Source organism: Neopsephotus bourkii, unplaced genomic scaffold (assembly GCF_033783945.1).
Source record: "Neopsephotus bourkii isolate Nb327-2 ecotype Australia unplaced genomic scaffold, CSIRO-AGI_Nbou_v1 NB_923, whole genome shotgun sequence".
NCBI classification, from domain to species: domain Eukaryota; kingdom Metazoa; phylum Chordata; class Aves; order Psittaciformes; family Psittacidae; genus Neopsephotus; species Neopsephotus bourkii.
In genome coordinates this window covers 580,283-602,419 of record NW_026901417.1, presented here as the reverse complement: position 1 = coordinate 602,419, position 22,137 = coordinate 580,283, and the positions used below count along the sequence as shown (strand labels likewise).

The 22,137-nt window shown below is 44.0% G+C and overlaps 1 protein-coding gene across 1 annotated transcript in view; it reads right to left on the bottom strand.

Moving 5' to 3' along the window:
* Positions 1 to 10,349: 10,349 nt before the first annotated feature.
* Positions 10,350 to 22,137, bottom strand: part of WNK2 (WNK lysine deficient protein kinase 2) — a 119,615-nt gene continuing 107,827 nt past the window's right edge. The window contains exons 28-29 of the mRNA XM_061357804.1: positions 20,965 to 21,218; positions 10,350 to 12,477 (exon numbers count right to left, since the gene is read on the bottom strand). Of these exons, the coding sequence (XP_061213788.1) occupies positions 12,124 to 12,477; positions 20,965 to 21,218 (608 nt within the window). The 3' untranslated portion in view covers positions 10,350 to 12,123. The remainder of the gene's footprint in view (positions 12,478 to 20,964; positions 21,219 to 22,137) is intronic.

The window sequence follows — 22,137 nt, the reverse complement described above, 5'->3', positions numbered from 1 at the left end:
TGCTTCCCCCAGCATCACCAGGCACTGCTGGACATGGAAGTGAAGGTGCATTCTGCCACCAAAAGGCAGGCACAGCAATGCTGAGCTTCACCAGCTCCAACGTACGGGGTTTCTCTAAAACCAACACACACTTTGCTTTAAAAAGGACACAAACCCACGTTACCTTCTAAAGTAACCCCCAATGGAACATTTAAGGCTGCAAAGTCTCCATGTAGCCCTCTCTGCCGTAGCACTGGGCACATTGGCCACCGCCAGCAGCCAGCTCATGCGCAATTAGCAAGTACCTGAGGATTATGTTGCCACGTTGGACTTCTTAACGCTCTCCCATTTCCCACGGCTGCACCAACAGCCCCTGGAATGGTCGTTAAACATCTGATGGCTCAAACAGCTCCCTGTGCCCCCCCAGCATCAAACCAACGCCTCACCTCACCAACTGTATTCCTCCTTTTCCTTCCAGGAATTCTTGCCCTCAGAGCACTAAAGCACCAAGAAACTGAAGAGAGGAAAGGAAGCATTTAAAAAGGCTCTGAAGTCTCACAGAAACTGTACAAATCCAGAGGGGATTTGAAACCCTTTCAGTTATTTTCCCTCCCCTGAATCAGTAGGTATCAAAATACTTCACTGCTTCGGGAGCCCCTGGTGCAGGAAACCATCTGCATGTGTAGGATTTGCAGTTACTTCCTTTTATTGCCACAAGAATATGTTTTGTCAGATTAAAATGTCTGTCTTCCCAAACAGCCACCTCCTGTAATACATCAAACATTCTTACTTACGGGTTCAACAGTAACAAGAACTCTCATATTCCTTGGCAGGAGGGTGGGAAAGCAGCAGACTGCTTCCAGAAGCTTTCAGGCTCTTCATACCTGTCCTTGCTCCACAGAGCCCAAAGCACCCCCACTTTTCTCTGTAGTTTTCCCCAATCTTCCATACAACCTCTGCCAGATCTCTCCAGTACCTGCATCTCCACTGCTTCAGCAGAAAGGCTGGATGAATAGGAAGCCCATCTTCCTGCAGAGCAGGCCTGCTGTGCTGGCAGGCCTCCTTCATCCCTTCACGTGCAAAAAGCTGCCCCACTGTTCCTCCAGCTCTCAAAGCCCCGACTTTCATGAGCACATGGCCAAGCTTGGCACGTGGCTTTGGGCTGTAGCAGACCAGATATGTAGGGCTTTGATGGACAAAAGCAGCCTGAGATCACAGAAGTTTAAGGAACTTCAGGCTGTTTCCTAAACTCTAGCCATGGTTTTATTTCTGTGCCCACAGCGTGGAGGGCAACGTCACTGCCCTGGCTGCCCACACTCTAGATCTTGACTGAAGTCGTGCCACTGGAGCAGGCAGCCCTGGATCCATGGCCTCACCTGCTTTAGGATAACAAATTGCAGAGCAATGTAGGATTTGGATGACACAAAGACCTAAAATCTCACCTCGCTTTGCCCAGTGCTGCACTGGCATTGGTGTTACACACAGGGTGTCCAAATGGAGACAAGCTACAGCCCAAGTTGCTCCATCCCCTAAGAACTGCAGTTGAGGAACATTTTGGTACTTACTCTGTATTTTATGAGCGGGTATCATGAGGATCCAACAGATTGACCTCATCATTCTTCTGGATTCCTATGTGAGAGCATAGAAGTTGTTATCCAAACATACCTGCTCAGTTAGTCTGGGGAAGCCTTGGTTGTCCAGCCATTCAGCCCCCAGAGCTGGGCTATGAGGGGTCTGGGAGCCATCGTTTTGTCTCAGCTAAGAGCTAGGAAAGCATCACATCCACTATGTTTATAACCAACCTTGTACAGCAGAGGGGCTGCCTGTTAGTACAAAACTTTAGTACAAAAGCTTTACTAACTAGCTATTCCCCAAGTTCTAGAAGCCTGAGGGGTAGCTGGTAACTCAAACTCTTTCCTGGAGGATTCCATGTTGATCACGGATAATCCTGAAGCTGAGGCCTGGCTCTGAGGACATCCCCAAGGCTTGTTGTTTGGATATATAAAGATACCTCCACGCCAATGACACAGAAAATCTTTATTGGAAATTATTCCAAGATTTCAGTAAGTTTACATCCACATCTCGGGGCTGGAAGAAACTGGGAGAACAGCCTCCAGGAATTGGTCTACAATTTAGCTAAAGACAGGTTGGTTGGTATGTTACTCTTGTACAACACTCCCTAGACTTTCTAACTCTGCTGTCCATAGCAAGATTACAATGAACTGCTTATTTTTTAACTTAAACACTTGTTTCGTAGTCAAAGTAATTTCAGAATAACCAAACAACACCAGGGAGTCCCATTCTTATGAGCATGCCCATAGAATGGTTTGGGTTGGTAAGGATCTTAAGATCATGTAGCTCCAATCCTGTACCATGCTTTCATAGCACCCAAACTGGAAGGGGTTTTTATGTTAGAGTTTTTGTGGGTTTGGGTTATTCAGAACTATTCTACGATTCTTTAATGAGGCAATGAGATGGCTTAGCTGTGTTTGTCTGGTACTTGCTGGCTGACTGAACAGCAGTGATGAGCATGGGGACCTAAAGCAACTCTCTTTATTGCACCCCCAAATATCATAGAACCATGGAACCTCAGACTGATTTGTGTTGGAAGGGCCCTTAAAGCTCCTCCAGCTCCAACCCCTGCCACAGGCAGGGACCCCTTCCACTGGAGCAGCTTGCTCCAAGCCCCTGTGTCCAACCTGGCCTTGAGCACTGCCAGGGATGGGGCAGCCACAGCTTCTCTGGGCACCCTGTGCCAGCGCCTCAGCACCCTCAATGTAAGGAACTTCTTCCTTATATCTATCCTGAACTTCCCCTGCTTAAGTTTGCACCCATTCACCCTTTTCCTGTCGCTACAGTCCCTGATGAGGAGGAATCAATGTGCATGTCAAAAAACAGAGGCTGAAAACAATTCACTCTCAACAGCCCAAGGGGTAAACTCAAGGGGCTACAATGCAAAGGCCAGTGGCTGCTGCTGTTTGCCAGGGGAACAAGGCTGTCACTTACAGGTCCTCTTCCCAGTCCCGTCACACGTGCCCCAGTGGCTGCTGAGCTTGACGCAGGAATAAACTGGAACAAGCATGTCCAGCCTCTGTGGGTGAAAACACCTTTATGGATGCATGGACTAAGCATTGCACTTCAGAATTAAAGTTCAAGTTTTTGTATTCCTCCTTTTCATGCTTACCTGCTATGTTAAACCTTGTGATGGTCACACTCACCTGCTTGGACTTTTGGTTATCTCCAGAAGAAAATCTTTCTGATTAAACTCTAAACCTAAGTGTTACCTTGGCAGCAGATCAAGAAGAGAACGACTGTTGCTGTTCTGCAAGGAAGAGAGAAACTGGAGACAGCGCATAGGGAGGAAAAGCTTCAAAGTGCAGCTCTTTGTCCACAGAGGATCCCATTCAGAGGGTCATCCTGGAGGAGCTGAAGGACCCTGGGCACATCTTAGGGCTTTCATTTCCAACCGCAGTGCAAGTTAGTCAGTACCTGGGCTACCCCCTAAAACGGAACAGCCTCTTCCAGAAGAGATTATCTAAAGCAATGTCTAAATCCACCTGTGCTCTCAGCACCCTTGCAGACGGGCATGAGAAGCCAAAGTGGAGAGGAAATAGGTAAAAACAGTGTCAAAACAGGATTTATTATTTAGAAGCAAGATTTGGAAGAGACAGACATGGCAGATAACAACAAAACAAAATGCCAGGCTCCAGCTGCGAGAAAGGATGGTACCGAAAGGCTTATGGGCAAATAGAAATCCCTATTTCTCTGGTATCAAAAACAGGAGTGAAAAGGCCAGAACACTGTGGTCTGGAACTGTCTAAGGGGGAAGCAGCTGAGGTGCTTGGGTGCACAGCATAGCAGCAGAGGGTCAGAAGAGTTCGGGGCCCACATACAACCGCAGGAGCAGCACCCCTCCCATTCATAAGGAACAGTGCTAAACCTCATCTTTCTAAAGAAAAAGTTGAGTAGTCCTTTATAATAAGTGATTACTTGCGAGATTATTGCTACAAACTACTCAGTACGTCACCTGAACCCCGGGGACAGCTGAAACCGCCGTCAGGGAATTAACAGAAAGAAATCTCCCACTCCATAATTTTATCTTGTTGAAGGCACTTTAAAGTCTTTTAAAAATTGCTCCAATTACCAGCTCCTCCGTGGAAGGATTTTAGTCTTACATTTAAAATTAGAAGTGACTTCAGAGCTGTATTTAACTCTGGCAAGAAAACGCAGCCAGTCTGTCAGAAAGAGGTAAAAAGGGAAGTGACAAGCACAAACTACTCTCTGGTGAAACCCTACTCATCTGTAGGGTTTTTTACTTGATTTAAGTGGATTTAAAATAGAGTATTATCTTTACAAAAGAACTGTAAGAAATCTAAATGGAATTGGAACTTGTCTTCTTTGTACTAGAGCCTGAATACATGTGCCTGGCTTATCTTACAATTAACTGTGTGAAAGAAAAAAGCAGTGCCTTCTCCTCCCTCATCTCCAGCCCCTGCTCACGGGAACCTGGCTCACAACAGAAGGGAACAATTTGGAACAAAATCCTTTTCGCCCAAAATAATTCTGCTTTATTTTCTTTTTTTTTTTTTTTTGCATAACATTTTTTGTATTTCCAACTATAAATAAAAAAAAAAAGAAGATTAGAAAGAAGTTACAAAATTTCATTGAATGAACCAGAAGGGCACCAAATTTCTCACACATGATAAATCACTTCCCTTCTTCCTCTTCCTCCTCCTTAGCCGTGGCAGGGCCTTGTGCTTGGGGCCGTAGCTGAGGGGGCCACGTGTCAGTCGCTGACGATCTCATTTTCAGTATCTAAAAAACAAAATATCCACATATGGGTTTCACACACAGGAAAACCCAAGCAAAACCCAGAAGTGCCATTTGAGACTGTGGACCCGGAGCAGGCAGAAGATGTTTCTGCCAGAGCATGCCAGCTGCACTTTGGGTACTGCAGGGAAACAGAAACCAGAATCCTCTGTTAATGCATCACCTGTGTTGTACTGAAAGCTTAGAAGCATAAAGATGTTCATGTCGGTGGCAGAACTTAAGCACCTTGTGGAATCCCTCAGACCAGAGTCCTGATTTCCACAGGGAAGAGCTAGTGTACTGGGAAGCAGAAAGGGAAAGCTACCACAGACACTCAGAGCTCCCCTCAGATGAGACTGCCACTGAGGAGAGGAGAGGGACGAGGTGCTGTGTTTGCCATGGGAGGCTGCTGAAGGGATGGTGGCACTGCTGGGGCTGGTTGTGGAGACCGCATCCCTGTGCCTGCAGGCTCAGCAGCACAGCCCAACCTCACCTCCCTTGTTCAAAGGAAATGGAGCCAAGCCTAGGACCATTCTCCCACCTGGGAAGCAAGGATGCCATACCCCACACACCAGCAGAACACAAGGAAGGGAGGGGATCCATCCTCCTCCACCACCCTTTGCAGCCCACAGGGTGAGGTGGCCGGACATGGGAGTGTGCAGCAATGCCAAAGGCTTGAAATGACAGTACCAGAATAAAACACAACAAGGGTGCTGAGAGCACAGCACAAGGCTGAAGCAGCAGCCACACAGGGTGCCACTACACATCCCCTGCATCCCATGGCACATGCCCCACTGGCTCACAGTGACATGCACCAAAGCCTTTTACTCTATGGCAAGGGAACATGCACGCTGTTATGGATCTGTGGGCCTATGTAGGGTTTATACAGCATATGGTTTGCTAGATGCTTTCAGGAAATATGCAGTGAGTCTTTTAGGACATAGACGGAAGGCGAAGGACACAGAGTGGGGGCACACTGTGCAAACAGATGCTGTCTGCCTAGCATAGCTCCTGGCGGGTCTCCGTGTTTTAGGCTTTGCTTTTATTAAATGCAGTCCCAGTTCTCTCCCTCCTGTATTTCTGCTTGTAGGAAGAATCACTTTTAAAGGCAGTAAAATCACGGCTTGATCATAATTCCTCCCCAGGCTTCTAGTCAACATCAGTTCTGCAGATCCACCTGAATCCACCATCAATTCTCAACATCTGCTCACTATGGACAACCAGCATTTGGCACAGAGGTTCATCCAGAAAAACAGGACAGAATTAACTATGTTCAGCTAACGGGAAAAGCCTTATGGCAGCAGCAGGTTACAGCCCAGGGCAGCCATAAAGCCAGAGCAAGATTGCCAGGCCCCTGGCTCTTCATGCAAACCCTTGCAGATGCTTAGCCCACACCCCCATGGGCAAGCTCTTTACTTCTCGTTCTGAAGTCAGGACAAGTTTCCAAAGACTGACCAGGCAACAGCACAGAAGAGGTCAGTGAACTCAGTTGTACTCAACATTTTCTCGGTGCTGGGGAGAACTGTGGGAAAAAGGCTGGGATTGCACATCTTGTAGTGCTGTCTAACTGTGAGAGAGATACTGGATGTAGTCTGTCTAACCTAATAAACAATAAGGGAATGCTGAGGAAGCTTTACCTGATTTGCAAAAGCCAAACTCACACAGATTAATGCTTTTTGGGGTGTTTTACATTGCACCTAAAGAACATCCGTTTGAGAAGGGCTGGCAGCTGGTTATTTCTTCTTAACTTTCCTAGGTTTTTGCAAGGTCCCAGAGCCCTGAATATCTCAGGAAAGCTATGACAGACACAAAATATCCCCAGAAGAGTGGCTCAAGAGGCTCTCACCATGTCCATCCTGTCACCTGAAACTCCTCCAGAGCAATGCTGCCGTAGCTGCACTCAGTGGTGCCTTCCATAATGACAAGCAGAATATGGAGATCTGCTCCTTTCCAACAGAAATAAAAATTCCCACCTTTTCCTTTGGCCTGTTGATGTGTGACTACAACGTGCTAAATATGCACCATGAATCCATCCAGTGGCACTACATCAAAAGAAATTAATCCAAGCTTCCCTTGCTCACCAGACTTTGAAAAACCAAGATTGCCACAAGAATTTCACTGTTATAACAGATCTTTTATCAGAACAGTAGGTCCTCTTTCCTGCATAGCTTCTCCAGGCTTAGCAAGCAAAATCCAAAGCTTAAAGTGGCTTTGCATGTAACACTGAAGGCTTCAATTACCCAGCCTCTTCATTGTGAATGTTATTTCATGGGAGAAGATTCATAGTCAAATATAGATCTGAGTGTATATAGCACCCATTCTGTTAGTACACTACAACTGCTGCTGAAAAGACAGCAGGAAGGATCACATAATTTACAGAAGTTGCTGCCTCCTGATATAAGCTTGACTTTCAGATGAATCAGTTGTAAGTAATCTATTTACCAACACAGCTGACATCAGCACCCCAGAACATCCAAATCTCTCTGAGCAACACATTCTTTCATAAGGCAGAATTTGTAACCTGACAGCTTCTAAAATGCACTTCATTATATCGCACTTCTGGAGCTTATCTGCATTAATAAAAGAATCAGCAGAGTCAGAGCTGGAACATCACCTTCCTGTTGCATCTGCAAGAACAGGTCCACAAACAGACCTACCTGAAAAAGGAAGTATCGCCCCAAAAGTCACCAATGTATGCAAGTCAGAACAGGATTCCCATCTGACCAACAGTTGATTTCAGGAGTATAGAGACAGGAAAGTAATTGTATTTACCAGTTTTTTTCAGAAGAAACACCACAAGGATAACACAGCAGACAGCTTGCCAAAATACTCCACAAAGCTCAGCCTGCCTAAGTGCCAGCCAGCCACAGCCCAGCACCACACATGAAAGAAATGCTCCTCAAGGATTCAATCAAGAATAAATGACCATAGCAAGAAATTCCATACTATTAAGGCTTTACTGTTTTATAAATTCAATCTCATCATAAGATATTCGTCCACTTGTGACAATGAAGAGCACATGAGCTCCCTGCTCATATGCTTTGCAGAGACTTTGCCCGCATTGAGCAATCACACACCTCTCCAGCGCTGCCACCTTGCTCCACCAGCATTGCCAGAAACCAGGGACTGAGAAAGGCAGAGGAGGAACCAGAGAGTGCAAGGGGACTTGAATAAGGTATAAAACACAGCCATGAACTATTTCATTTGTGACTTCTGTCTCCAAGCCAACACTTCAACAGCAATTATTGAAGACTCAGGTCATAGGAGCTAACATCCGAGACATCAATCTTACTCAGAAAAACTTGAACCCTTTCTTAACCAGAGGCAGGGGACACAATGGGGAAAACAATGCTAAGGTTACATCTTTTCACAAGGAGGACTTCTGCTTACAATTCTCCAAAGGCAACTTCCAAAGAACACAGGAAAATGGATGTTTTTCCTACTCAAACATGGACTAACTGAACCATACTGACACAGACCCACCGAGCGCTACATCCATGGGGCTTGTTTGGAAAACCTCTGAATGTTCTCAGAATTGAAAACAGTGCACTGGGACCATAAAAATAAGAATAAAAAAGAGATAAATGCTTGAAGGGAAAGAGCAGCTGTTGACAAAACCAAGTTCAGCCAATGACTAATGCAAAGTATCGGTGACCCCTGTCCAGAAATACCTAGTGGCAGAACCTGCAGCTTGATTAAGAAGCTCATTTCAGAAATCCTGGCATTTAGTATGAGCCCATCCTACTCCCCAAACACGAGTATCTCTGTAGGAGCAAAGAGAAGCCACATTTGGCCCATTCAGTCTTGTCTTTGATACCAGCCAGCGTCAAATATTGCAGAGAAAAGTAATCGTTAAGTAATATATCCTCCATTAAGTTGTGGAATGAAGACCAGAGTTACACATGCAAATAAACTGCAAGGGTCAACTTTACGTCATTCTTTTGAATGAAATCTGTGTCAGGGAGGTTGAGTCAGCATTTGCAGAAGAGTCTTAAACCACTTAAATATCTCTCCCTGCCAGCACCAGCTCCCACCTTTGCATCCCTGCAGCAGAGAAGCAGCACCAGCAGCTCTTCTGTTTGTCCAGCCCCGCTCCAAGCGAGCCAGGGATACAGTAGGAAAACAGGATGTGAGTGCACATTAAGTACTCCATCTATAGCAGTCAGAAAGCCAAATTAACGGCATATGGGCAAACTTAACTTGGCATTTCCTACTGGGTGCATGACTTGGCAGTTTAAAACGTTTTTCCAATGTTTGTATTAAGTTTCTTCAACTTCTAAAAGGTTGGAAACTGGAAGGAGATCTGCGAGCTCCCTCCTCAAAACCTCGTATTTAAGGCTGAGGATCCGTATTGACTTCACAGATCCCTGCAAAGCAGCATTGGGAACTTCAGGCGATAGCAGAGCTATGGGACATGGCTCCAAGCCTGTGAGGTGAGGAATTCTACCCAGCAGGTTTGACCCCTGGCTGCTTCATATCAAAGCAATATTCAGAGTCAGGAATAAAATTAGTTCAGTTCTGGGCTCTGCAGGAGAATGTCTTTCTGGGTACAGACCCCCACCACCCCTGATGGTGCATCACGGACCCTTCAGGTCCCTCTCACTCCTTTCCTCACTTTCTGCTCATGAAGTTGTCCCATTTATTTCATCTCATGTAAACTTAATTGCTACTGAGGGTCAAAGCTCCCTTTAACACAATTGGCACAGAATCACAGAATGGTTTGGGTTGGAAAGGACCTTAAGATCATCTAGTTCCAACCCCCCTGCCATGGGCAGGGACACCTCACACTAGACCATGTCGCCCAAGGCTCTGTACAGCCTGGCCTTGATCGAGGACAAGAAAGTCTAGCATGAAATTAAGTCAGAACTGCAGCCAAGACAACAATCAGACAATTAAACGGATGAGCGCTGAAATGCAGACACCAACCTCTGAGTCAGTGTTTGTCCCCAGTGCCAGCTGGAGATGCAGCAGCTAAGAACATACCCAATAGAAAAGTGAAAGCTGCACTGAAGCCTGGCTCAGGGAGGGTGCCCAATGCAAGCAAAGCAAGAGGAGCTTGCATTGTGCACACTGAATATCTTCTCTTCCCTTCCCTGGATTTCAGTGATGCCAGGCTCAAGTTAAAAGGGCTTCTCTAGCATGTTTCAGTGTAGGAGATGCACGTTTCCTCTTCCACGTGCTTCTTCCACCACCTACCAAGGTCTAGCATCCTCATGTGAACCACCAGCAACACAGAAGGAAGTGTCTGCTCGAAAGAATCCATTTAATGTTCCAGACTGGTTCCAGCATAACATCAGAAATACAGCAGGGGGGCAGGGGGATTTCATCAACATAACCTATGAGGAGGCACTATGCAAGCTCTGGAGCACCGTTTCACTTCTACAGCTGCCAAGAGGTGGGATGTGTCACCTATGGGCAGAACCTGAGAAACACTGGAGGTACCACATCTGCTCCTTCTACACAAGTCAAGGGATAAAAGTCCAGAAAGCAAATGTAGAGTTACTGGAGCAGCTGGGAATCAACACGGTTCTATGGTTTAGAAAAACACTGGGTTTTTCACACAATTTTCAAGCACAAAATGTTTATTTTTCTTCTTTTTAATCTATACAATTTCTCAGGGTCTTTAGTGCCACTGACTTTGTCAGTATACAAGGGATGGACTATACAACAGGCAATAGCGACATAAACTGTAAGATTCAGTGCAAGCTGAAGGAAAACTGGTGTGAGAACATATTTTCCATGTTTGCTCATGAAGCATACAGACATGAATCTAAAAAAGCCAAACAAATTAAAGATACATGTTACAGAGAACAGAAATCTCTTACTACAGTAAGTATTTTGCCCAGGCAGAAGACTCTGCATAATTGTCTATAAAATTCAATTCTAACTGAATTGATGGAATAAGATATTCAAAGGGTACAAACAAAATAATTTAGACAGATATAATGCTCAAAGTACAATAGAACTATACAATTCACAGCTTGGCAGCACAAGACAGCTCTGCCCTTCCGCAGACAGTATAAAATGGCATCGCAGTAGAGATAAGAGAGCAACGTGCCTTCAGATGTGACCACGTGGTTGGAACCTGTGCCTGCAATGCTCTCCCTTAGCGATCCCAGGGAAAAGAGACTTACCATCAGCAAATGAGTGTTAGTGGTTGTCTTGTGCCTTTAGACCGAGAGGTGCAGGTGGAGACTCTATGCACAGTAAAACGGGTAAAAAGCAACTTTCAAACAGGAGAGAGGTGTCCATGGCACCTAGAGCGCAAACTTGAGTCAAACGAAAAAAAGAAATAAAAAATAAGAAAAAAAAAAAAGAATTCAAACACAGGGTGGTGAGACTCCAGAACCGAAGCGTCACATAGGAAAAAGCACAGCTTCACATTCTCATTCCGTTTTAGCATGAATACTGCTAGCATGTCAGTGACAAACCACCGTTCTTCACCTCGGAGGCCAGAACACACACCAGTGCTGTATTTACAAGGCTCTTACAATAACCCGGAGGTACGTTCTCCTACATCACAATTTCAGTGAGATTTCTTCAGTTATGAAACATGCACGAATTTGTAATTTAAGTAAATTGTCAAAGCCCAGCGGGGGACAGAAAATGTAATCCAATTTGCTGCTGATCCAGAACAAAACAGTATATGCCTGCCTGGTAGAGAAATAAGTTGCTGTCTACAACAACTTTACCAAAGGCTGTGGAAGAGAATGAATTGCACTGCCTGAAGCTATTACCTGTCCTTATATACAACTTACTTGGATCACCCTGTAAATGCTTCTATTTTAAAATGCGCATTCCACTATTCTGTTTACAAACACGATTTTTATCAGCACATCAAACAAATCTCACCTCACGATGATTATTTTAAAGCTTCAGAAATGAAAATTCATCCCATGAATTAAAATAAAAGCATTTACTGCAGAATGAAACTGATAGAGAACGTCAACTGTAAATCTTCAGTATCTTTGCAACTAAAAAGAACTCAAACTCACAGGTGGATTGTAAATAAAACAACACCTTTCACATAATTTTACATCTCTTTCCAGCTGGAACTGAAAAGCATAAATTCAAGGCACTGTACTCCTGCAGGGGTTAGTACAATTTTCTAGTCATCAATTCAAGTACATCGACTTTAAGGACTGCAAGTGTAAAACATCAGAACACAACAGAATAAAGTGTCTTCAGCAATGAAACAGAAGCAAATATTGCCACCACAGACGAAGGATCTTTTGTGAAACCATTTCACAGTGATTGCTGGATGCAGTGTATGGCTGAGTATGCTCGCGGGCCTGGACCCCTGCCTCCTCCGACACAAATGGCATCACCTACACGTCAGACACTCCACGGGACATTCCCGTTACCGAGGGTGGGCAGATGCGGGCCGGGCGGCTCGGCAGCCCGCGGCTGCGGCGGCACCGGGAACATCTGCAGGCAGGGTCTGCTGAGGGGCGAGAACCGTGCGATGCCCGCGCCGCCAACACGCCACTGCGCTGCGTAAACAGGCCTCGGGAAAACGCCGCCGTACTGACAGAGAGGCATCACGTACGGGGTCACTGTGACAGAGAGGGCAGGCCCTGGTATAGGCACTGGCAGGGACGGTGACACTCCAGGAGCTAATGCAGCAGGCATGGGACAAGCCACTGGAACAACGTATTTTTTCCCCAATCCCGTTCTTACTGAATTAACCTACAAAAAGAAAAATACAAAAAGCATCGCTATAGAGCTCCTCCTCCCTCCCTGCCACGACATGCATGGCTGTGCCAAGACACATGCGGCCGTGCAGGGACCACGACGGTGCTGCTCCCCCAGTGCCATGGCTGCGGCCGCTGCCATCACCCTGGCTCTGCTGGGCTGGTGGCTGGGGAGAGTACAGGGACGGCACCATGTGCTCAGAGCTTGGGGGGCACTCTCTTTTGTGGTTTTTAGTCTTTTGGGGGGTTAGTTTTGTTTGTGGGAGGGATTGGGGGGGGTTGTGGGTTTGCTGTGTTTGGATTTTAGGGGTTTTTTTTCTTGGTTTCTTAAGACAAAAATTTTGAAATCAGAAATTGTGCTTGTTCAGCCTGGAAAAGAAAAGGCTTAGGGGAGAAATTGTAACAGCCTTACAGTAGCTGAAAGGAGCCTACTCCTTTCAGCTGGTGCTGAGGCGCTGGCACAGGGTGCCCAGAGAAGCTGTGGCTGCCCCATCCCTGGCAGTGCTCAAGGCCAGGTTGGACACAGGGGCTTGGAGCAAGCTGCTCCAGTGGAAGGGGTCCCTGCCTGTGGCAGGGGTTGGAGCTGGAGGAGCTTTAAGGGCCCTTCTAACACAAACCAGTCTGGGATTCTGTGATTATTTAAGCCTGGTAATCTCCAGTTATTTTGATATTTCACATTAAATTGATAAAATTGGTATGAAGATGAAATTTCAGCAGAAAAAAAAAAAAAGGACTATATATGTAAGGCTGTATGGAATGCTTACTTTCTGCTTTTGATTTTAGTACCTCTTCTCAACTAAAAATAAAAATGGCAATGTCACTCTGGGATTTACTGCTTTGGGGCACTACCCTGTGCTGGAAAGCAGAATTTACAAAAGTATACAAACATCTGATATCATCTGATATCCATTTCTAATCTGAAACCTAAATCTGATGGTGAGCATCAAACTAAGAGAAACGTTGCTTTGGTATAATAAATTTAACATTATTAATGCACAAGAATCCCCCCCAAATTAACAGCAGAAACCAAAGAACAATAAGGACATATTTATAAGAACTGTAGACTTCTTTAAGCTGTTATTAGACCCTTGTCTTAACACCCTCAAAATGATGGTTTCCACCAAACTGGACAACTGTGAGTGGATGACAATGGATGCCCATAGATGTACCTAATCAAAATATGTCATTTCTTATACAAGCAGTAGATTATACAGTAGCATTGAAACTGTAAGGTGTCATTTTAGTAAGTGGTCCTATTAAAAATTCTAACCTGGTGCTTATTTTCAGTTCCTTCAACATAATGAGAAAACTGCCTCTACCCAATTCATTCTTTTTGACCTTTCTGCAGCTAAATTACCCCATAATCAGCTGTATTTAAGGCTATATTGCTACAACTGGAAAGAAAATTGCATCATGTTCCAAAACCAAGTATTATACCTACTTATTAAAACCTGCTAATGTCTTGACAAATGCATGTCAATGATTTAAGGTTGCTTCCTCTACCTTCTAAGAGGCAACAATACATCTAACTCTTGAGTCTTCTCTTGGATAGATGTCTCTTGGTCAAAGCCATTTTTTAACCATTGTCTCTTAACCAGCAATGACAACTCAACACTAACAGGAGGCTGAAACAACCCATTTCTTGCTGCATGTAGATGCCAACTGAAAGATCAAAATCAACATGTACCAGAAGACTGCTTTCAAAACAGCAACAGGAGCTGCAGATTTCCCAGCTCGAGCAAAGCCAAGAAACTGCAAGTCACAGCAGGTAGACATTCATGCTGTGATGAACAAGGTGTGCACCTACACTGAGTCATAGCCGTAAACAGAACTAGCTCGGCATTGCAACCCAACAGTTGGTATTTTAATGGAAGTACACCAAAAGGAAGGCCCCAAGATTCATGGCGTAGCTGGGTGCCTTATCAATGGTAAGGGGGTATTTCACCCCTCAGCACAGACGCTGCAGCTGCTGGGGAGGGGGGCTGAAGGCCACAAGTAAAGCTGTGAACCCTAAGTTCTCCCATCACTCATGAGCTGGCCAATTCTGTGCTAAAAGGACACATGGATCTGTAGCTCCCTCCTTAGCCAGGTGACCTCTCCTCTTAGCTACTGCCTTGTCAGTTCTGCAAGTTTGTTCAAAGCTGCCCAGGGCAGTGATAGTCAGCAGCCCTGAAGGTACCTAAAAGACATGCAGATGTGGCACCTGGGGACATGGTTTAGTGCTGGCTTGGCAGTGCTGTGATAACGGTTGGACTCCAGGAGCTTAAAGGTCTTTTCCAACCTAAATGATTCCATGATTCCATAATGGTGCCAGTTGTGGCACAAACTGTCGATGCCAAAACATGCATCACCTACAGCACACTGTATCTTAGTAGTGATGAAGCCACAGCTTCCAGTGCAACTTCTGGACTTTGGTATTCCCACAGCTTGAAGGTAGGGATGGAAACTGTTTCTTTTACACTGAAGTTTTGAATTGAAAACAAGTGGTACAGTATCAGACTTCTGTATCCTGCTAAAGCAACCAACGTTTAGAGATCACAGAAAACCAGAAGAGCATTATAGCCACAGCCTGCAGTCAAACAGGACAAGCATTTGGGTTTATTTAAAATACTCCAATCCTCCTGCAGGAGCATAAAGTAGAAGTAGTCTTTTCCGTTCTTAAATCAACTTTAGATGATGCAACACTAGTAATGAGGAATGAGATATATTAAATGACTTGGCCAATTATTGGTGATATTATTTAATTTTTAATATTCCCATATTAATTTACTTCTATTTATTCTGCTGCCTGTATAGAACCTGGCAAAGTCAGCTGCCCTGGCCTTAAGCAGGCTGATAAGATAGACACAGTCTCAGACATAATGAATTTAACAACAGCACTGTTGTTAAATGATGCACTAATGTTAAATGATGATGTTGTTAAATGTTAATGACAGCACTGTCATTCCCATGTAAGAATGTCTGCTGGAGCTACCTCACTGGGGCTTCCTTTTTCTTTTTTTTTTCTCTTTTTTTTTTTTTTTTTTGGAAGAGAGACTGGGTTGACATCCTAAAATGCATCCTATGTCATATGGGAAGGAAGTGAAATTCCCCTCCTCCTCTTTCCCCCTGCATCTCAGGAAAAGAAGGCTATGGGGATCTTATCACTCCCTACAACTGCCTGACAGGAGGATGGAGCCAGGAGGGGCTGAGCTCTGCTCCCAAGGAACAAGGGATGGGACAAGAGGAACCGGCCTCAAGCTGCACCAGGGCAGGTTTAGGTGGAGCTGAGGAACAATTCCTGCCCCAGAGGGTGCTCAGGCGTTGGAACAGGCTGCCCAGGGCAGGGCTGCAGTCACTGTCCCTCCAAGTGTTCACACAGCGTGGAGAGGAGGCCCTCAGTGCCATGGGGTAGTGGTGGCCTCAACAGTGCTGGGGTAATGGTTGGACTGGATGAGCTTAAAGACCTTTTCCAACCTGGCTGATTCCCTGATTCAAATAGCCTCCTCTGCAAAAACAACATAATCACTGAACAAATACCTATGGTGACACCTCTGCATGCTACCTTCTTACCTCTGCTCATGCCCCCTTCTCTCTTGCACTGGCCAAACTCTCCCTGCACTAATAAACCTCCGCCTTGAGGGAAGCAGGTAAGGCTTGTACAAGTCCTTGCCAGGTACAAGCTACCTCCTGCTCCTGCTTGCCCAAATGCCTGCCAGTCTTTCCCTTACTGCCACTTCTTCCTGTCCCATCCGCCCCCCCAATCACACATAGTCATTGAGAAAACAAGAATAATATACAAAGAACATCATAGACAAGAACATGAGTAAAAACGAAACAAAACCCACAAAAAACAAAGCCTATGGTAGTTCATGAAAAAACACAAACCCCAACTGTTCTTCAGCCTTTTTGAAAGTCTCCACCTTGTTCTCATGCTTTAGACCAAGCAAGCTCTACAGTGCCACCTCAGCAATATTCATAGCTATATACTTTCACAGTACTGTAGCGAGGAGTTGTGTTTGAGTTACAAACATTAGAAATACTTATGGTTTTCCATCACAACGTATGAAATGGGGTAACTGTGCTGTGAAAGTTGACTGTAACTATCACAAGCCATTCTAAAAATGCAGGATTTAGACTATTTTTCTTTCAGCTAAATCTTGATGGCTGCGCTATTTGCATTACTTGTTTACTTCTGTATGGTCCAACTACCATTGAACAAAACTGAATCACAGGACAGGGTTAGAGCTGGCTGCCCTCATGAGCAGGGGAAGGATGTGAATACATTTCTTTTTTTTTTTTTTAAATCACCTTTTTCCAAGTTGGTGAAACCCCACAGTTCTGAGGGGATACAGAAGATTTGCGTTCGTGCTCTTCCAGATTCTTGGAAAGCTGTTCTGACATTCCGACCCAGAAGGCAGTGTTAAATAGCTTCAAACACAAATTCATCCTATTTTTTTGATTCTTCCAATCCAATGGAGAAGGAAGACACCGTACAAGGTGTTAAGAATTCTTCCACTCTGTTTTCCTATCTGAGGCTGTCTCCAGAAGGCCTGCTTCCCAGGCAGCCAGCTCATTAAAACCAAGGTGTACTAAATGTAAACAGATGCGCAGCTACGGATGACGTTGTCTAAGCCCCAGCACATATTACGGACTGACGCGGACCTGCACGTTCACAGAAACAACCTTATTATGGACTTGGAACATATTTACAGCTCTTTTTGGTTAATAGCTTTTTCTTTAAAAGCCATGGAGCTATGTGTCAGTATGAAGAGCAGAAAACATTTTGGTAAGCCTGTTATTCCCAGGCATCTTCAAATAATCCCTTTAACTGCACAATCCTCAGTACTCTACACACAAGGCAGTTCATGTTCCTGAGGGTATTCCTTGACTGATGGTAAGCACAATTACCTGTAAAAAGGAATTATTTCATCATGTCTTCAACACGGACAAGCATGAGAGACAGAACTATTATCAGGCAGTTTGGCTTCAGTTCTTTCTAATATCTCCCATCACATTTCAAATTACTGGTGATGAGAACCTGTGTATTTCCATGTTTGGATAACACATTTGAAAAGCAACATTTCAGTGTTCCTGTGACATAACTGGATGCTCAAAGGCTCCCCCATAAATTTCTAATATGTATCAACCAGGATTTGACAGGTAACTTTCACAGAACCAAAGCAGAATTTGAAGTCCTCCTTCACACGCCGATTATTTTATCACTTTCTACACTTCTGATGATAAAAAGGATGAATATAAAACCACCTTATCAAACACATCACCAACATCTCTTCTAAGCTGATTTCCAACCTTAAAGAGTATCTTTCACTTAAAAAGGTACCAATACTGTATTATATTCACGTAATGAACAGTTTGCTGATGTTGGTAGAAGCATCTCAAATAAAAAAAGATAATCCAGGGAAATTACTCCTCTGTTTCCAGGTAGAAGACTTGAAGTGAGCCACACAGTGACACAGCCACCCTGCATATTAATAACAGTAGGTGGACAGTAAAAGAAAATAATGAATTAAAAATAAATAAAATAACTCTACCCTCCCCAATAAGGATTTGTTGCAATTTTCCTTTGGCCTGGATGTTAAATAAGAGCCCCAAATACACAGGCTGTTTGATTTTATGCCTCCTTTGTGATACCTTCTATGACAGAACCCTAGACTTCCACGCCAGGAGGATGCTCACCACCTACATGGCAGCTGTGTTACGTACAAGAGCTCTGTGTGATGCTAATTGCAGGAGAACTATACCCAACATAGCACTATGGGACTACTCACATCCCTCCTACTCCTGTTTAAAAACCCTTCAGGGATACACCTTTCTGTCTAATAACCTCCAGAGACAATTTAGAACTGAAGGTGTGAATTCTACCTTCCTCCTGCCCCTCTCTCATCACACAGGACCAACAATAGCCTCTAACCACCCAGTCTGAACATAGGAGACAACCTGCCTGTTAGTTTGCTCCCATCAAAAAAAAAAAAAAAAAAGGGCATAAAAATCACCATGTTTCCAATTTACCTTGCCTTTATTTCCAACATAAAACCTTATTAGAACTTTCTCTGATGGGTTGGAAATCCATTTAGTGCTCCTTAATCTTTTCTTGCAAGGGCATTTTTCTACTTGGTCAAAAAGAGGACAAAAAGATGTTGTTAAAAGAAGTGGACTGAAGAAGTAAGAGCCCCAGCTTTATACACTCCCTGTTAGAAAGCTATTTTGCCATCCTTTATATGATCCCCTAAGTTCATTTTGTCTTTCCATTACCACTTTAAAAGGTGGACTCAACAGTGATTCTGTGGAGGTGTAACATCTCCCCATGCTGCTCATCACACCAGGCGCTGATGTTATGGGTCACTTCTCTGGATGTCCAGACTGAGGGTGTTTACACACAATTTCCTTCCTCCTCTTTTAGATATTTTTCTCCCAACATCATGAATCCTTCTCATCCCTTAACTTCAATTTCCCCTTTAGGGTGAATTTCAAGAGGTACAAACAGCAGAATCATGCTCAACTCCCAAAACAAGCCTTTTCAAAGTCTTTTAAATCATATCCATTGCCCTGTTTTCTATCATCTGCAGCATTCTGTGCCACTTTATGGTCAAAATATCCCAACAATAACCACATTACTTATACCTGCCATCCACCTTTGCATCTCTTCTGCAGCCCACATGGCCCTACAAGAACTTGATGCACAAAACCACCCAGGGCAAGCTAGCGTGGGCTGACAGCCCAACTAACTGCCACTCCAAGGAGCAAGGAATGACCTGAAATGAAGAGCAGGGAATCCCAACCTCTCTGTGCTCCTGGTAAACTACTTCTAAAAGAAATGTTAATTCCCTGGAACAACTGCCATGTTCTAGAAGGAAACAACCCCTCTAAATCAGTGTATTGAGATAGGGACATTCCTATTCCTCTCACAGCAATACTTGGGCCTTCTCCACAGGCTTTGAAACAGAGACACCAAGACTGCAGAAGGTAAAAATAATCCTAAATTAATGTTAATGGGTGATTTAAAGAAGCAAAGTAATCACTCTCTTTTCAAGAGTCTGAAGTGGGCAAAACACTCCCACTGATTGCTTAAAACTACTGTAGGAGTCTCACCAAAAAGACACTGAGCTGCAAAAAGCACATCAAAAGAGCATAAGAACTGACTTAACAGAATCTGTGCCCTCACCATCACTTTCTGGAAATCTTCAATTTGTATCTACAAGGACCTCTTTCGATTTATTTTATGAGAACTAATAGGGTCTTAAGTAGATGCCACTGTTACTCCAGAACAGGTTTATACTGGTTAAGCCATTACTATGTAGAAGGATTATTTACTCTCTGGGGTTTGTTCATTTATGGCAACTAAGAGTTGATGTAAAATTGCTTATTAAATTTGCACAAGTGCTTTTCCCTGTGAAGTCAGTGACCCCACTAACTCAGAAACCACCAGGTATCACAACAGAGATGTTTACAGCTCCTACTTGGGCACATCTCACCTCACAGATAACTACAGATTTACTGCTGGTGCATTCAAGGTTTTTTTTTTCTACATGCTAAAAAGGCAATGATTTACTACCCATATCCGGTTACTACTTTTTAAAGGGATTACAAAGCAGTACCTCACCTGCTTTCTTTCCACTGTTTCATGACTTTTAAAATTACTTCCCTTGGCTTAATCTCCAATCTTCCAAATAAAAATTAATCCAGCAAAAATTATTAGTCAAAGGATCGTCCAGCCATAAGAAGAGGAGGAAGAGGTCTAGAAATCCAGACCAGGGTGTGACAGAATAGTAAACTGGGATTCTGAACACAACTTCATTCATTTTTGTTCCTGCCTCCATATCATTACTCAGCCATCGAAATAAGCACAGAAAGCACACATGAATGCACATCATGATATTTTTCCCCTGCTACTGAAAGTAAGACAGGCTGAATGGGGGTACATCTGATTTCTATTTTGTTCTGGTTTACCTTCACAGCATTGCTGAAGATGGTATTTTCATGAGGCAGAGCACCTCAAAGATGCCCAGTACAACCAGCAAGGGTCAGAACCACATCCAACTCTCTCCTGTCTTCGCACAATCCTCACTCCACTTCCACTAAACCAAAGGCTCACTACCACCAAGTCACCAGCCCTGCCACTGCTCTGCCTAAGGAAGACTAATATCAAACACCAGAAAGAAGTAATAGTTAAAACTTAAACTGAGCAACACATGGTTAACTGTAAGAGTATTGCTGTATATTGCTGCTAATAAGCAGTTTGTCATTTAAAAATATATATATTATATATATATATATATAGCAGCCCATATATCCCTTAAGATTATTCCAAAAGACAATTTAAAAACAAAAAGTCTGGTTTAGTATTTAATGAAAAGAGATGGACATTTATAGGAAGCATCTATCTGAAGTAATTTTAGTCTATGTCCTCCTCCAAATCTGAGTTCTGCAAAGGCTTTCAGACACATAACAAAAGGTACGTTCTTCAAGGAGTGCCACTTACTCCACATGTCTCATTCTGTGTTTGCATGGGATTAGCCTTTGGCTCCATGTCTTGCCTTTTTTGGTTCTGCTTCAGTTGGTTTAAAGAAGGTTTTGTCTGTGCAGCTCCAACAGTTTTGCTTGTCCACTGGTCAACCAGCTTGTGAAGATCATCTGTGAATGTCCCTTTCTTGTTGTTACTGTTGTTGGCCTGAACCTGCAGGGTTGATTGTGGGAGGGGCTCAGGACACGTTGCGAGACTGTTTGTCGAGGATCCTGGAAAACCACACACAAAGAAAGCTGAGGATGACATCTCTGCTTCACCACTGCCCGGCTCAAACAGTTCCTCATCTACTCCAACTCAAATGGTGGCTTTTAAAAATTTCATCCCTCCCCCTCCTTTCTACAGAACACCTTTGCTTAAAGAAATGGTCCAAGTCCAATGCATTCATTGTTTTTCTCCCATTCTGTTACCTCAGCTGCTAGCTGTTGTGCCCACAACTTCTCTCTAGGTAAAATTAATGTCTTGGAGAGAAGAAAGGAAGGCAGTCCCAGTAACATGGACATCCTAAGGCTCATAAAGTCTGTTCCGCTGAGACCACCACGAGCAAGTGGGAGGAAGGATGTATCACTTGCTAAAACTGCATGTGTTTAAAAAAGTAAATTTACCATTTATTGTACTTGCATAAGTTTACTGTCCTCCTGGAAACATGTAACTGTCATATAGGTTACAAGTAGGGTTGGCTACTACGCCTCCAGGAACCCACAGTCTCTCTCAATGGTGCTAGGACCATTTACTGTGCCATCTGCATATTTTTTTTTGGGAAAAAACCCTATCAGGATCATGACAGAAAAGGAGAGGAGGACATAGCAGGTGTGTGAGGTTTCGAGGTAAAGATAAAGATATGGAACTTCTGGTATAGACAAAAGCAGACAGAAAGAGTATTTATTGACAGGTATTTCATTTTATATGACCACTTCTTTCTAGATGAACTAGGAACAAAAATAATCTTTCTTATGTGTTGGTAGCTACAAGTCTGACACTGCAAGACCAGCAGGGAACAGCAACTGAAGGGGCCTGAATGTGACCTAAGCAGAAAACGTAAGGTAACTTTTCACGTAACATATTTGATATAGCTAAAGATTTGAAATAAAGACCATCTCTCCAAGCAAAAAGTTCATTTAACTGTGGTAA